This window comes from Diaphorina citri, unplaced genomic scaffold (genome assembly GCF_000475195.1).
Source record: "Diaphorina citri unplaced genomic scaffold, Diaci psyllid genome assembly version 1.1 scaffold157, whole genome shotgun sequence".
NCBI classification, from domain to species: domain Eukaryota; kingdom Metazoa; phylum Arthropoda; class Insecta; order Hemiptera; family Psyllidae; genus Diaphorina; species Diaphorina citri.
In genome coordinates, this window is record NW_007377594.1 from 151,527 (window position 1) to 168,589 (window position 17,063).

Below are 17,063 nucleotides of genomic sequence, written 5' to 3' on the forward strand. Positions count from 1 at the left end.
TGCACAATAAATTTATTGTTATTAATTATTGAGGAATGAAAACAATTTAATAATTTTTGTCTCGCTGGAGGACGTAAAACTGAGACAAAACCAGCCCTGTCAAGCCACAGACAATAACACTGGCTCTTNNNCAATTGACCCAATCCCTTTTGGAAATGGGGAGCCTGGGGCAAATCGGACCGGATGGACTCCACTATGAACGATCCTGGGTGTGTAAAGGGAAGAAAAAGAAATAGGTAGGTGAAGTAGACGAGGTGGCAGAATGAGAAATGAGGAAAACAGGATAAGGGATTAGGTAAAGTAGAAAGGAGAAGGTGTCCATGGCATGAAGAGATAAAATTAATACCGAACATTGCACGTATCCCTTTTTTTTCTCTTTCTTCTCAATGAATGGTCATAATTTAGAGGGTTCTCAAAGGAGCCTACAAAATAAATGTTTTTGAAGGTGCAGGCCCCACTTGAAGGGTACAACTGTGTAAAACAAAAGAGGAAGGATGAAATTTGAAAGGCGGCCAAATCTAATAGGGATCCGTCCGTACCTGGCCGAATTTAGGGATCTCTTCTAAAGACCCTTACTTACCTATAAGTAATCATTAGGATTAGGTACCTGTCATTTGTTCGACGAAAAAAGTAGGTAGGTAAGTTCTACCTAACTAGACGATATTGTTTTAAGTTTGTTTATAAGTTATAAGATTGAACTTAATCCCGAGATAATCCATGGTAGGTAAGTTTTGATGTGAGAGTTAAGTAGGATATAGGTAACTATTTAATTTATTTAGCATTGCCACGATGACCACCCACCTATTCCTTAATTTTAATAATCTCTGATCATATTCGGAAGAGAGAGAGAATTATGTTAAGAGAAAAAGTAAAAAAAATATATTTTTTTCATTTATATTATTGTAAAAGGAAAAAGATATTTTTCGTTTTGGATGGAAGCCAAAGTGTTAAACCTTTCCATCTTGTCTCGTGTAAACGGTTCTTATTCAGACTACGGTATTTCAAAGGAGCCTACAAAATAAATGTTTTTGAAGGTGCAGGCCCCACTTGAAGGGTAAAACTGTGTAAAACAAAAGAGGAAGGATGAAATTTGAAAGGCGGGCAAATCTAATAGGGATCCGTCCGTACCTGGCCGAATTTAGGGATCTCTTCTAAAGACCCTTACTTACCTATAATCATTAGGATTAGGTACCTATATCATTTGTTCGACGAAAAAAGTTGGTAGGTATAAGTTCTACCTAACTAGACGATATTGTTTTAAGTTTGTTTATAAGTTAGTTATAACATTGAACTTAATCCCGAGATAATCCATGGTACCTAGGTAAGTTTTGATGTGAGAGTTAAGTAGGATTTAAATAGGTAGGTAACTATTTAATTTATTTAGCATTGCCACGATGACCACCCACCTATTCCTTAAATTATTTTAATAATCTCTGATCATATTCGGAAGAGAGAGAGAATTATGTTAAGAGAAAAAGAAAAATATATTTTTTTCATATATAATATAGGTATTATTGTAAAAGGAGAAAGATATTTTTCGTTTTGGATGGAAGCCAAAGTGTTAAACCTTTCCATCTTGTCTCGTGTAAACGGTTCTTATTCAGACTACGGTATTCACTGGCGCGTGACTACCGTAGTCTTCACAAACTTCGTTTGTTCCTTGACCGCTAGAGCGCGCTTTAAAAATGGGACATGAAAAAAATCCACCAAAAGTTGAAACAACTTCCTGTATATCCTGGCTACTTTAAGAGACAGGGCTCTTGATAGCTCTTACTTTCCCTATCCTATAGGAAGGAAAGTATTTATTTTGCATTGAGATTCATTACGTTCTAAGCCATGTAGTGGATTGGCCTATACTCGTATGTAGTTTTTCTAATTTGAACCATATAATAATAAAATTATAAAGCATGTAGTGGATTGGCCAAATTATTCATGTATTGCCAATTCTAATCATATACATACCATGTGTACTCTGTTTCTTCAGATCCCAGGGAAGCGGCCAGCAAGGATAGCGGCTACTAGTGATGAAGATGAGGATGGTCTCAATGTATTGGATCAGAAGGGAGGGGAAGGGAGGGTAGGTAATGGAGTGTAAAGGGAAGGTATGAAGGTATTAGGCAAAATAATGGAGACAAAGAGTATGAAGGGAGGGGAAGGTGAAAGAGTGTAATAGGAGGGGGTGATGAGTAGATGAAGAAGAGAGTAAGGGGAAGAAAAAGAATAGGTGATGTAGAAGAGTTCAGGGCACCCTCCTAACGGGGCCCCGGGGCTAATTCCAAAAATGGGCCCTCCTGGAAATACTTTTTTTTACGAACTTTACATACAAAACTTCAGCCAGCCTAGTTAGCTTGAATAGTAGCGCGTCTACCTTGTAAGCGCTAGGTCGTGGGTTCGATTCCCGTTCAGGGCGGATTTTATCCTAAAGAAATAAGGCTCGGAACGGCTGGCTTTATCCTGTCCTGTCTTCCTTTTCTCTTCGTTTTCGGGACGATAAGATCTTATCAGTTGCAGTTCTCTCTATCAAACCTCTGGAAAAAAAAAATAATAAAAAAAAAGTAAGTCATATTCACCCAATTGGTGATTCTCATGATTTTTTTTTATTATCTCAGAAAAAACTATAAAAATTAAAAAAAATATTGAGACTAACAAAGTTACACATAAGATCATCTATCGTGAAAAATCACATAAAATCATCTATTTGATCATTTCAATAGCTGCACTAGAAAGTTATTATTGCCTATTATTACCATACTGGTTTGTCTCGCTGGAGGACGTAAAACTGAGACAAAGCCAGCCCTGTGAAGCCACAGACAATAACACTGGCTCTTTTGAGGGTACCTGAATGGGACTATGGTCAAGTCCGTCTCAGGAAGTTGGGTACAACGACATAATTATGTACCTGAATATCCCTCATCTGACCCCTACAATTTAGGGGCCCTTAGCTAGCTCTCTGGCCTTGATGACACCTCTTGGTATCCTCTTAATGGGATAGTCTATGGACTCACAGCTTTTCTCTGGAATAAACCTGAGTATGCGGACTCTTTAGAGGTGCTGCAGGTTAATTTTAGAGAAACTGGGGAGGTTGAAATATACCAGTGAGGGTACTTCTAGGTTCCATCAAGGCCAGGGTATAGCAGCTTGGGCAGGGGAAAAAATACTGGTCACAATAGATCTACAGAGGTCGCAGTGTTAATTGCATACTCTCTTGGGAGAGGAGCAACCAGTCCCATAATAAATAAATAAAAAAAATTGCATAAGTTATACATGGGGTTTCAGCTAGAGAATTCAAAGCAATCTTCAGGCATACCTACTTCTTGTAAACTAGGGATGAAGAAAAACAAGCCCTAGGATGGTATGTGTTGTTTATAGCCTAAATCTCAACATGTCACTGGCCAGTAGTCTTTTTTGGCAAAAAAAAAAAAAAAAAAAAAAAAAAACTTTTTTTTTACCCCCCACCTCAAAAAAAAAAACCCAAAACAAGGAAAATCAGAATCTAAAAATAGAACTTGTGAGAAAGTAAAATTTGAAAGTTTCTCAGGCACCCTTGCTATAGGTACCTACCTGCTGAATTTGTTTTTAAAGCCGACTCCACACTTTTTAGCCCGTCCTTCCTTTACTATTACGATAGTAATAAAAAAAGGTATAAGGGACGGGCTATTGTATTCGCTTCGGTGTCGTCTGTCTGTCTGTCTGTTCCCATAGAAGGACTTATCCAAACCTGGTTTTTGGGGGATTTTTTTCACATTTTCTCTCACAAATGAGCTCTGATCTCGAAATTTGTCGCGATGACCTATGAACTCAAAGCGAGAAAGTTTTAGATAACACTTTAGTCGATCATTTAAGACCGGTTTTAGCGTTACCTATGTTAAGCTACGCCGAGCAAGGCCAATAAATGGATGGGTGACTTGAACCTTATATTGGGAATAAAGGGAGAACGGGCTCTAGTCTTGATTTTAAATCATTACATGAAAGTAAAATCAAAAAATCAAATCAAGAATAATAATAAACTGAATAATAAATAAAATAGGTAGGTACATAAATACTGATTTTCTTTAACCAAGATCGAAAAATTCCCGGAGGGACGGGCCCCGCTTGTTTCTCTCCATTTGCCCCAAATTTCATTTTCCCCGTCTTGTTTCAGCTTAAAGTTGGCCGGTTACCAGTTGGTAGGTCTGAACTGGCTGGCCGTCATGCACAATCAGCAGCTATGTGGAATCCTGGCTGACGAGATGGGTCTCGGCAAAACCATACAAGTGATATCTTTCCTCGCCTATCTGCATGAAGCAGGCCTGTCCAGGCCCAAGAGTCCTCATTTGATTATAGTTCCTTCCTCCACACTGTGTAAGTACAAAGTACCGTCTCGCTGGAGGACGTCAAACTGTGACAAAACCAGCCCTGTTAAGCCACAGACAATAACAGTGGCTCAATTGAGGGTACCTGAATGCGACCAAAGTCCGTCTCAGGAAGTAGGGTACAACGACATAATTATGTACCTGAATATCCCTCATTAGAACCCTACTGTTCGGGGGCCCCAAGACAAAATCGTCAAGACGTTTTTTTTTTACCTCAAAATAACAAGATAAATAATTAAATTAAATTGACGGGGTATTTTACAGAAGATGATTTCAAAGAAAATGTCGCCAAAGTAATATAGTGCGTCTACAGCTACACTATAGTTGAATGAAGTAGAATGACATCAACCTTAACCTAGGGAAAGCAGGTAAGATCAAAGGAATTTATAAAATAAAAGTGGATGGATTTTCGTTACTCCTACCTAATAGAAATATGACGTTATGCTAATATACCCTATTGTATTTTCAGCCAATTGGGAGAATGAGTTCGAGTTGTGGTGTCCAATGTTGAGGGTAGCTCTCTACTATGGATCTCTCTATTAAGTTCTCAAATTATTAGGTAGTACACCTACCTTGTAAGCACTAGATCTCAAGTTCGATTCCCGCTGGGTGCAAACTTTATCCCAAACAGATAAGGCCAGTTCTTGGAATGACTGGCTTCCTCCCATCTTGCCCTTCTATCTTCAATTTTATAATGATAAGACCTTGGTTGCTACAGTTCTCTCTATGTTCCCTCAACATAATTCTCTCTTTTTTTTAACTTGAAGTTTTAAATAAGCAGTTCTTAAAATAATAATATCGAAAATAATAATAATAAAATAAAAAATCAGATCATGAATTTTTGTGGTAGCACGAACAACCTACTGTATGTAGTGTTAAAGCGCTTTAAAGGAAAGAAAAAAAAAAATCTTTGTGGTAAAGCAGAGAACTTTTTCACAACTTCGTGGGTATCACAGTATTACAAGTCTTTCATTTACTCAATCATATTTATTATTGCTTGTCTCTTCGACTTGTAATGCTGCCACTGGTTGCTACTTGATTAAAGCAGCTACTCAATTGTCTTCACGAGGCTGAGTGCACCCTGAACTCCAAGCACAGAGCCGAAAAAAACCTCGGCCCCACCGGGAATCTAATCCTTTGTGCAAGCCTAGTGTGACATCCACTCGGCCACGGAGGTTGCTCTGTTAAAATAATAATGTTCAATATAAATATTTCAGGTCAAGTGGTTCGTACTCTCCCCCGCGCCACTCTCAACCGAGCCCCGACCCCCTCCCCCTCCCCTCAGCGTACCCTGGGATCCCATCTGGTCAACATTAGACACAACATGCCCCGTCCTGTGTCCCAAACCCCGCGCCCTGCATCCTACTACTCCCCCAACAGCTCGACAGACTTCATCAAGAAAACGCTGGCTGCCCCACAAACCCCACAGAGTCAGCTGAGTGATGGCTCTCCCATAGGCAAGGTAAATTAAATTAGACCTAAAGAGCAGAATGGGAGCTTTTGAAATATGTACTTAAATGAGACCTAAATCTATCAATTCCCTCTGGAAAGATTGTATGAGCTGTGAGACAAAAACTATTGCCTTGAGTAGCAGCCAAACCATACATTTTTTTTTTTAATCCAGCCCCAACAACACTTTTGATCTACATTCTATTTCTCTCTGGAAAATTGGAACAACTTCCTGTATATCCTGGCTACTTAAAGAGACAGGGCTCTTGATAGCTCTTACTTTCCCTATCCTATAGGAAGGAAAGTATTTAGGTATTTTGCATTCAGATTCATTTCGTTCTAAGCCATGTAGTGGATTGGCCTGTACTCGTATGTAGTTTTTCTAATTTGAACCATATAATAATTCTAAAGCATGTAGTGGATTGGCCAAATTATTCATGTATTGCCAATTTATATGATTAGATTTGGCAATACATGAATAATTTGGCCAATCCACTACATGCTTTAGAATTATTATATGGTTGTGTACTCTGTTTCTTCAGATCCCAGGGAAGCGGCCAGCAAGGATAGCGGCTACTAGTGATGAAGATGAGGATGGTCTCAATGTATTGGAGGCACCTCAGGAAGAAGTATCCAGCTCCTCTGGAGGTCGACAGGTAAGGATGGGCATGCTACGACACAGATCACATGCGTCTAATGTAGCAGTTGTTTCATTGCTACGAAACAAAAACGGCGGTGGAACACTCATTAGAAAAAAATATAGGTCCTTTTTTATTCCATCTGTTACACGTGAAACCATATAATTTTAATTGCTAATCTTCCTTATAAAATGGAATTTTTGAGGCATTTGCCAGCTATACCGCATAACTCGGGTTCGAATCTCAATAATTTTATTTCTAGAGCTAAGGGACTGAAGCTTTTTATTATTATTATTATTATTATTATTATTATTATTATTATTATTATTATTATTATTATTATTATTATTATTATTATTATTATTATTATTATTATTATTATTATTATTATTATTATTATTATTATTATTATTATTATTATTATTATTATTATTATTATTATTATTATTATTATTATTATTATTATTATTATTATTATTATTATTATTATTATTATTATTATTATTATTATTATTATTATTATTATTATTATTATTATTATGCTAATAGGTATTGCTCACCATTTGATTTTCAGAGAGGAAAAAAACCGCCATGATGGATTCAGATTCTGAAGACGATGCGAGATACGAAGACAAGAGAGTATTTGACAGGTGAGCGTCCCCTCATTATGATTATAAATTATTTACTTCAAAAAGATATTGTACCTCGGAACCGCTTTCGCTTTACTTTCAGGCACATTCCTATCTGAGAACGGAAAAGTTGGGCTAGAAAATGTCTCTCCTCTCGGGATTTGAACCCAGAACCTTCAGGTTTTGTTAGCGTGTCTGAATCTTCTCTTTCACTGTCAGGCTTTAAGATTATCTTTTCTGTATTAACAGTTGTATTTCATTATACACTATTCCAAAAAGATAACATGGCTCTTGGTAATCAAACTTACTTTATCATGGACACTCGATGCTATGTTGAAATTCCAGTGTACTTTAGTGTCTCCCGCGGCTGTTCTACTACCTAACCACTTCTGGGCTTTCTACATAGCAACGAGTGTCCATGATAAAGTAAGTCTAATTAATCTAATGACCGTTGCTATGAACTCTCAAGAATTTGTAAGATGACTCTGGTATTGGTATAAGTAGGGCTAAGAGGCTTTTGTGACTAAGATGGCTCTTATTTTGCCCTCTCCCCCCTCAGTGACGATTCTGAAAATGAAGGCGGGGTTTTGTTAGCGTGTCTGAATCTTCTCTTTCACTGTCAGGCTTTAAGATTATCTTTTCTGTATTAACAGTTGTATTTCATTATACACTATTCCAAAAAGATAACATGGCTCTTGGTAATCAGACTTACTTTATCATGGACACTCGATGCTATGTTGAAATCCCAGTGTACTTTAGTGTCTCCCGCGGCTGTTCTACTACCTAACCACTTCTGGGCTTTCTACATAGCAGCGAATGTCCACGATAAAGTAAGTCTAATTATAATTAATCTAATGACCGTTGCTATGAACTCTCAAGAATTTGTAAGATGACTGGTATTGCTATAAGTAGGGCTAAGAGGCTTTTGTGACTAAGATGGCTCTTATTTTGCCCTCTCCCCCCTCAGTGACGATTCTGAAAATGAAGGCGGCGCTAACAACTACGAGCTGACTGGTACAAGGAAGAAAGTTCTCAAGTTCTTGCAGAAGGGAACTCAGACAGATCTGAAACTCATACCCGGGATCACACAGAAGAAAGTCGACACCATCATACAACTCCGACCTTTCAATTCCTGGAAGGATGTGGTGAGCGTTTTGTTCTATTTTCATCCGATTTATTATTATTTTAAGGGTTTTTAATATTATTCATCAAAAGAAATCAAAATCCTATCATTATCCTTGACAGATAAGGTTCGTTCTGGGAACGGCTGTCTTTCTCCTACCCTGTCCTTCTCCCTTCGCTTTCGGGACGATAAGTCCTCCGTAGTTGTTTTTTTTTCTAGGTGGACAAATTCGCTCTCTTTTTGCTTTCGGGACGAAAAGACCTCAGTAATAACCTCTCTATTTTTCCTTTTTCTAGGTGGATAAATTCGAGAGCGCCAAATGCCTGGGGGGTTCGAGTTTGAACGGGGTGTCCGCTTTGGTGACCTCCCTGGATGTTGTGTCCAATCTGATGAAGAAGTGTGAGAAGTTGGCGTACAAAACCGAGAAGACCATTGCCGAGGGTGTCACCTATATCAAGAAACAGCCTTCCATATTGAACAATGAGTAAGTATCCGTGCTCTGAAATCTGTATAAGTTCTATGTACCTTACCTTTACTTTACTATGAGATTATTGAGATATTTGGAAAAATCCTACAATGCTGCAATGAGCACCAACGTTCTGATATAATAACACAAAGAAATGGCATTTATTTATTTCATGTACTTTTCCTCACTAGCTCAATACTATAAGAATACCTCACTACAAACTCCGAAACCCCAATGGCGCCCTAGAGGCAACAAACAATACTTATTTTCATTTTTGTACTGAACATTTTCTTCAAATACCAACCCCAGTGATGTAGTGATTAATGCATTGGACTTCGGAACTTTAGGTTGGTGTTTTGATTATGCTTAGAAAAGTTAAAAATCCCCCTTTTTTCTCTCCATTTGCCCCAAATTTTATTTTCCCCGTCTTGTTTCAGCTTAAAGTTGGCCGGTTACCAGTTGGTAGGTCTGAACTGGCTGGCCGTCATGCACAATCAGCAGCTATCCTACAATGCTGCAATGAGCACCAACGTTCTGATATAATAACACAAAGAAATGGCATTTATTTATTTCATGTACTTTACCTCAATAGCTCAATACTATAAGAATACCTCACTACAAACTCCGAAAGTCCAATGGCGCCCTAGAGGCAACAAAGAATACTTATTTTCATTTTTGTACTGAACATTTTCTTCAAATACCAACCCCAGTGATGTAGTGATTAATGCATTGGACTTCGGAACTTTAGGTTGGTGTTTTGATTATGCTTAGAAAAGTTAAAAATCCCCCTTTTTCCTCTTTTTTATCTTTTTTTTTTTAAGTAGTACATATTTTTAATGTCTATCTCTCTTTTCTCTTTCTCTCCCAGACAAGAGCTAATCGACGAGTACAATCGAGATCAGGACCTATTCGCTTTCCTATTATCCACCAAGGCGGGAGGTCTGGGCATTAACCTGACGGCAGCGGACACTGTTATCATACACGATGTGGACTTTAACCCGTACAATGACAAGCAAGCTGAAGACAGATGTCATCGGGTGGGACAAACCAAGTGAGTACAATACATTCAGGAGTTTGGTAACTTTCGAAACTTTCATGTTTTATATAGGTTTAAAGCCCTAGTTCCTTTTGAGCTTTATCCCTGTATAGCCCTAAATAGCGGAACTTTGGTCCGGAATAACGGCCGAGCCGTACCTTCAGGAAACAGAGCCCAAGGATATATTTGATCTACATACTGTATCGAATCTCTATGCCAAGTTCGAGCGACTTTGGCTGAAATCTAAAGGCCTAAGCATTGCGAACTCTTTTTGAGCTTTTACAAAGATTTGACGGTAAATAGCGGTCGAACCGTACGTTTCTCGAGGTCCGGCCTGCGGACACTTTTGATCATCATAAATTATGGAAGCTGTCTGCAATTTGAGCGAGCTGTGGCTAAAGGTAAAGTCGTGAGAACCGCTAGTTCCTTTTGAGCTTTCTACGACCGCAGCGTACCTTCCTGAAACAGGGCACAAGGATATTTTTGAATCTTGGAAAAGTGGACTGGAAGTTTTGGAAAAAAAATGGACTGGAAAGCAGAGAAAAGTCAGGGAATTTCATTTTTTGATTTTGGTAGACACCCTGATCTTATCAAGGCACTATTATTAATATCAATGTTATGTATATTTTCAGGCCCGTCACCATCATGCGGCTTATCAGTGAAGGCACCGTGGAAGAAAATATATTCAAGGTGGCCACAGAAAAATTGAACCTAGAGAAAGAAGTCACTTCCAAAGATAATGGTAAGATTTCCCTCTGTATTTGCCAAGTCAGAACAGTTTCACAGTTTAATATTATCCTAAATGAGATGTTACCAACCAACTACCAGTTAACAGGTTAGAGCACTACACTTAAAACATTTAATTTGATTCACCAACACACCTTTTGCCCTTACCTACTTACTACATCTGAATTTCTGAATGTCTCTTTAAAACCATGAATTTCAAATATTTACGCTAGAAAGTTTTTCTTAAAAATATCAGTACCTACCAAAGTAGTTGCTCAAATAGAATTGCTCAATATCATTTCAGTAATAAGTGATGTAGGTACCTATACAATTTCAATCTGCTTTGCGTAAAACTTGGAAAATGCATAAAGCACTGTTCTGTTAGCCATGTTCAATTTGAATATGACAAGTAAAAAAAAAGTGGCCCCTAAGGAGTTTTTAAAATGGGTCCCTGGTTTTATAGCTCACTCCCCTAAAAATTATTAATACGCCCCTGAAGGATATTCCAGTATCTTGTATCTTGTCTCCCCCTCTTTTTAATACAATTTTTATTCAATGCTACCAACTCTTTTATTGTTATTTTGAAAATATCTAAACTGTAAAATAATGTTGATCTTTTTTCTTCTATATTTATTGACATTATTAGCAATATCAAATTATTTGTTATTTAATTTTTGAATTATTAAAATTACTTGGAGAAATAAATACATTGAAATTAATTTAAAAAAAATGCAAGCTACAGTATGGTGACCAGTTGCTACGAGGAGAGGAAGCTGTTCAGGAGTAGACCCATGCACTATGTCGTGTTCGATGAGGCACACATGTTGAAGAACATGAAGACTCAACGCTACGAAAACCTGATCACCATCAACGTAAGTCAACTTTTTTTTTTTTTTTTTAAGAATTAGACATTTCTAAACCATAAGAATAAATAGAAGCAAATGGACTGGAAAAATGACCAATTCTTTTGAATTAGAACTTGTGAAAAAGAAAATACAAGTATGGAGAAAGGAGGTGGAAATGGTTTGGGCACTTAATAAGGCCATTAATTTTTAGTTCATGTCATAGAAGGAAGAATAAAAGGTAACTGGGGAAGCAGAAGAAGTATAGGCACATGTTTACAACACTGGTTGAATATTTTTTGTCACTGGTGGGCATGATAATTTTACACAAATAATGTGGTGTAAATGTAAAAAAAAAGACCTAATCTACTGTTATTTCCCCCTCCAACAGATGACGAAGAGGAGAGCCGAAATATTGAACAACTCCTCCATGAAGCTCTGGGAATTTCCTGATCCGAGGACGACGAACCTGGGTCTCCAGATGAGCAGTCCACTGCGAGTGCTGCGACGTGAAATCCTTCATTCCAATCTCAATGATCCATCCATGACTCGTGTACAATGTGTTGATGTTTACAGTGATGATAGTCATGGTCGATAAAAGTCCATATTGATGATCGTGATCGTCGATAAACGACCATACCTAATGATGATAGTGATGGTCGATAAAAGGCCTTAATGATGATCGTGATGGTCGATAAACGGCCAAAATAGTGATGGTCGACAAAAGGCGAAAAATGGCCGTAATGATGATCGTGATGGTTAATAAAAGGCCATAATGATGATCGTTATGTCGATAAACGGCCATCATTATGATCGTGATGGTCGATAAACCACCACAATGATGATCGTGATGGTCGATAAAAGGTCATTATTGCTTGATAAACAAACGGCCTAATGAGAAAAATTGAACATACCGGCTTCGGTAATAGTTTGGCGTTTGCCTTGTAAGTGGGAGATTGTTGGTTCAAATCCTGACCGATGTATAGAACTCTTTAGTCTTTACACATTTGCTTGAGAATTTGGTATTGAAGCCCTCTGAAGGCAAAGAAAGAAGACCTACAATGATGTGAAAGAGATGGCATTAAAACAGAGAGCTGCCAACCAATCTCCAGGATTAAAGATGATCCAGGCACACGGCAGTGCACCAGGCCAAGTTCTGGCCTCAGGACTCCAGTGTGTTATGAAGAATAGAACCTATTTTATAGATTAAATAGATTAAATATTTATTTTTCTCCTTTCTCATCCATTCACAAGTATATTCTTTGAGCAATTTTGATTGAAATTTGTAATACTCCTGTCTCATGTTTCAGGCTGCACATAGGATCTTGTTGACGGGGACTCCACTACAAAATAACCTCCTGGAACTTATGTCCTTGCTTATCTTCGTTATGCCCCATATGTTTTTCAATAGGATGGACACCATCAAGATGATCTTTGGCAAGTCCCATGTAAGTATGAAAATCTAGTGTAAGAACAAATGGACTGGAAAAATGAGCAATGAAAGTGTATTTGAATTAGAACTTGTGGAAAAGAAAATACAAGTATGGAGAAAGGAGGTAGAAATGGTTTGGGCACTTAATAAGGCCATTAATTTTTAGTTCATGTCATAGAAGGAAGAATAAAAGGTAACTGGGGAAGCAGAAGAAGAGACAAAGATTGGCATACATCAACCAAATATTGAAGCCCTCTGAAGGCAAAGAAAGAAGACCTACAATGATGTGATAGAGAAGGCATTAAAGTAGAGAGCTGCCAACCAATCTCCAGGATTAAAGATGATCCAGGCACACGGCAGTGCACCAGGCCAAGTTCCAGCCTCAGGACTCCAGTGTGTTATAAAGAATAGAACCTATTTTATAAATTAAATATTTATTTTTCTCTTTTCTCATCCATTCACAAGTATATTCTTTGAGCAATTTTGATTGAAATTTGTAATACTCCTGTCTCATGTTTCAGGCTGCACATAGGACCTCTGTATTACTCTAGGAGTTTTTTCTCCAGAAATTCTGGCTAAGTGGAAGTGGGGTGTGGTAAAGAATACAATTCACCTGACCTAGTGCTTGTCTCTCACTCGTAGATTTGTCTTTTGAGGTCATTACTACCCTAATTGTGAGCTTGTTAGGGGTGTATTGCCTACGTCACTATAGTCGTGAAGGATCCTTGGCATTATGGCAAACCAATGTTGATTGGAAAGCTGAAATCTTAATTTTTGCAGATCTCTCTATGATTGAATGCTGAAGAGAGTTCAAGAGGAAAGACGATTTCAAAGTGAAATTATGTACAAGATTAGACATAGGCACATGTTTACAACACTGGTTGAATATTTTTTGTCACTGGTGGGCATGATAATTTTACACAAAGAATGTGGTGTAAATGTAAAAAAAAGACCTAATCTACTGTTATTTCCCCCTCCAACAGATGACGAAGAGGAGAGCCGAAATATTGAACAACTCCTTCATGAAGCTCTGGGAATTTCCTGATCCGAGGACGACGAACCTGGGTCTCCAGATCAGCAGTCCACTGCGAGTGCTGCGACGTGAAATCCTTCATTCCAATCTCAATGATCCATCCATGACTCGTGTACAATGTGTTGATGTTTACAATGATGATAGTGATGGTCGATAAAAGTCCATAATGATGATCGTGATGGTCGATAAACGGCCGAAATAGTGATGGTCGACAAAAGGCGAAAAACGGCCGTAATGATGATCGTGATGGTTAATAAAAGGCCATAATGATGATCGTTATGTCGATAAACGGCCAACCAAAGCAATCACCCTAGTTAGAGCTGATTGAGAGGCTGACGAAAAACGCCGACCCCGTCTGAACACGGGAAAAGGCGAAGAAAAAGAAGAAGATTCTCAAATAAATGAAGACAAAGCAATCACCCTAGTTAGAGCTGATTCTGATTGAGAGGCTGACGAAAAACGCCGACCCCGTCTGAACACGGGAAAAGGCGAAGAAAAAGAAGAAGATTCTCAAATAAATGAAGAAATCTCAAATTTTCAAGGATTTCTCCAAGTTTTATGAATTCATGTTGGAACTTTGGTTCTCTAGGTTTTAATTAATTGGTAAGATAACTTTCCTCACACCCAAAATCCTAGATATCTTGATCAAGTCCTGCCGACCTATGGAAAAGCTTGCAGTATCTGCTTAGCTACACTTTCTCACCTGTACAAAAAACGTTTTTTCGAATATTTTTTATCAGGTTTTTAATTACCGAAATGTTCGGTTACTTTTTGAATTGATAAGACTCATGATAATACTCTCCGAAAATATTAACTATTCCTGTCAAGATAGGTACTGGAGATTGCTTGGCACAAGGTCAAAGAGTAAACTTATTTTCATGTAATAAAAGTTGAGCTTTATATCTTGTTTTGTTTTCATATGTGTCCTCTTGGACCATCACTAGAAAACTTTCTATTCTATTATGGAACAGAAATCAATAGCTTTCTATTGTTCTTGAAAAAAATATTCTTTTAGGGACACTTTGCCAATTTTCTCCTATCTGGGGCTCAGTCTTGGAAACATTTTTACAGCTCTTCATAGGTTGGATTGAAAACTTTCCATATCCTTGTTACCAAGGGACACAACCCAGAACTAACAGTAAACTGCACAAAAATTGGACAGTTACATTTCCAATCAATTTTCAACTTATTCATCAATTCTTTTATTACAGTGTGTGCCCCTATCTTGATTCCTATCCTGTCAATTTCATGGTATTATGGCAGAGCCACCAAGTTTGTTGAAAAATTTGAGAAGATTTAGATTCAACAAGAAACCAGGATTTGGAGCTGCTACGACTACGAATAAAACCCAGCTTTTATCTTTTAATCTACCAGTAGGACCGGACTAAAATAGAAAAAAAAATACTCATAAAAGAATTAGGTGGATATTCCGAATTGAACTTGATTAAACCAAAATCAATTAGGCTTCTTTCATTTTCTCTTGATTGAAATACGGAGTAAAAATGTACCTGCGCTGTAAAAACCCTTAAATATTCCATTCTAATTTTCAGGCTTAGGCGATTAGGTCAGATATGATTAGTATTAAATGGATTAATGTCTCAGACCCTGTCACATATAGGTACAGTCGAGTACCTTAGGTCTTAAGTTATACATGGGGTTTCAGCTAGAGAATTCAAAGCAATCTTCAGGCATACCTACTTCTTATGAATTAGGGATGCTATATGTACATACCTACTTCTTGTAAACTAGGGATGAAGAAAAACAAGCCCCAGGATGGTATGTGTTGTTTATAGACTAAATCTCAACATGTCACTGGCCAGTAGTCTTATTTGGCAAAAAAAAAAAAAAGAAAAAAGAAAAGAATAACTTATTTTTGACCCATCACTCTAAATAGAGAATCCAAAGATTGATTTTCCCGTTTTCCATGTCTTTCTTCTTAGTTGTAGGTTCTGATGAAGATACTCCTCAAGCTTCTGCCTCTCCAGTGAACGGTGTCTCCTCCACCACAGCCACACCTAGCACATCCACTAGTGTAGTAGTAGAAGAATCTGTCTCATCTGTCATCGGTAACTCCATCAAAGAACAGTACGACATTGAAGAAATAGGCCTGGAGGAATTTCTTCGACCCAATTCGAATGTTTATGCCAACTTGGTACGAGTGACAGAAGATTCGGTTATCTCTACCACTGACTCAGAGCCTGTCAAAGTGAACATTTTCAAACTAACAGTTTAATAGAGCACCTCTTTGTTGTATGTGAGAAGTGTGAGTCTGTGAGTGAGAAGCGAACCCGCGATAGTGATCTTTTGCATGTTAAGTGTGTTATCACTGGACTAACCGTGCCTCTTATTTCACTTTACCTATTCTATGACCATTTTGATCCTCCTTTGGAACTAGGAAGCCATACTTGAGTCCGCATAGGTACCTACCTAATATGCATACCTATATTCTTCATTTATTTTGTACTGATGTGTCATACTTACGAGTCTATGTATAATAAATTAAAACTAGCAATATTTTCTATGTGGAATCGTCTCTTGAGGATAAGTATCATCAGGCACAGCCAGCGAGGGTGAAAGATTAAAAAAGACAATCAATTCCACGTTCCATGGGAATTCTGGATCTTCTTATCAGAAGGATAAGGAATTAGACAAGGAATGCATTTTACATTTCATTTAGGAGAAGAATGATATTTGCTCCGGTTGATTTGTGCTCTGGGAATCCTAGAAATATCTACTTACGACTACGAATAAAACCCAGCTTTTAATCTACCACTAGGACCGGACTAAAATAGAAAAAAAATACTCATAAAAGAATTAGGTGGATATCTTCCGAATTGAACTTGATTAAACCAAAATCAATTAGGCTTCTTTCATTTTCTCTTGATTGAAATACAGAGTAAAAATGTACCTGCCCTGTAAAAACCCAAAAACCCTTAAATATTCCATTCTAATTTTCAGGTTTAGGCGATTAGGTCAGATATGATTAGTATTAAATGGATTAATGTCTCAGACCCTGTCACATATAGGTACAGTCGAGTACCTTAGGTCGCTAGCTATATGTAAGTATATCTACATAGTAGATATGGACCTATCAACCCCTCAAAATAAATCTCCGTTGGCTCTCGGAATTCTTAATCAATGCACCTCTTTTTACAAAGATTGACTTTGGTTCATTTTGCCTCAACCAGGCCCAAGTTTATTGGGTCTCAACTAGGCATGTATGAGCTTGCGGACTCAAATGCCTTTTAGGCTAGACGTTTCTGTTAATACTCGTAGGGTAGGCTGGCTATTGTGCTAGACATTAAGGTGTGTCCAAACCGGCCGGCCGTCGACTATG

At 37.8% G+C, this 17,063-nt stretch overlaps 2 protein-coding genes and 1 long non-coding RNA gene across 3 annotated transcripts in view; all 3 read left to right on the forward strand.

The window, feature by feature from the left end:
* Positions 1–1,963: 1,963 nt before the first annotated feature.
* On the forward strand, positions 1,964–4,895 carry LOC103505217 (SWI/SNF-related matrix-associated actin-dependent regulator of chromatin subfamily A containing DEAD/H box 1 homolog). The gene is made up of 3 exons (XM_017442326.1): positions 1,964–2,091; positions 4,142–4,341; positions 4,822–4,895. Exons 1-3 carry the CDS (start codon positions 1,964–1,966, stop codon positions 4,893–4,895), a joined length of 402 nt encoding a protein of 133 aa, XP_017297815.1.
* A 652-nt stretch (positions 4,896–5,547) lies between these two features.
* Positions 5,548–17,063, forward strand: part of LOC103505218 (SWI/SNF-related matrix-associated actin-dependent regulator of chromatin subfamily A containing DEAD/H box 1 homolog) — a 32,040-nt gene continuing 20,524 nt past the window's right edge. The window contains exons 1-5 of the mRNA XM_026820570.1: positions 5,548–5,814; positions 6,344–6,457; positions 7,016–7,089; positions 8,036–8,213; positions 8,488–8,675. Coding sequence (XP_026676371.1) covers positions 5,548–5,814; positions 6,344–6,457; positions 7,016–7,089; positions 8,036–8,213; positions 8,488–8,675 — 821 coding nt within the window. The remainder of the gene's footprint in view (positions 5,815–6,343; positions 6,458–7,015; positions 7,090–8,035; positions 8,214–8,487; positions 8,676–17,063) is intronic.
* Positions 14,242–14,995, forward strand: LOC113465772. The gene is made up of 2 exons (XR_003390381.1): positions 14,242–14,329; positions 14,938–14,995. It is a non-coding gene; the product is annotated as an uncharacterized LOC113465772 (long non-coding RNA).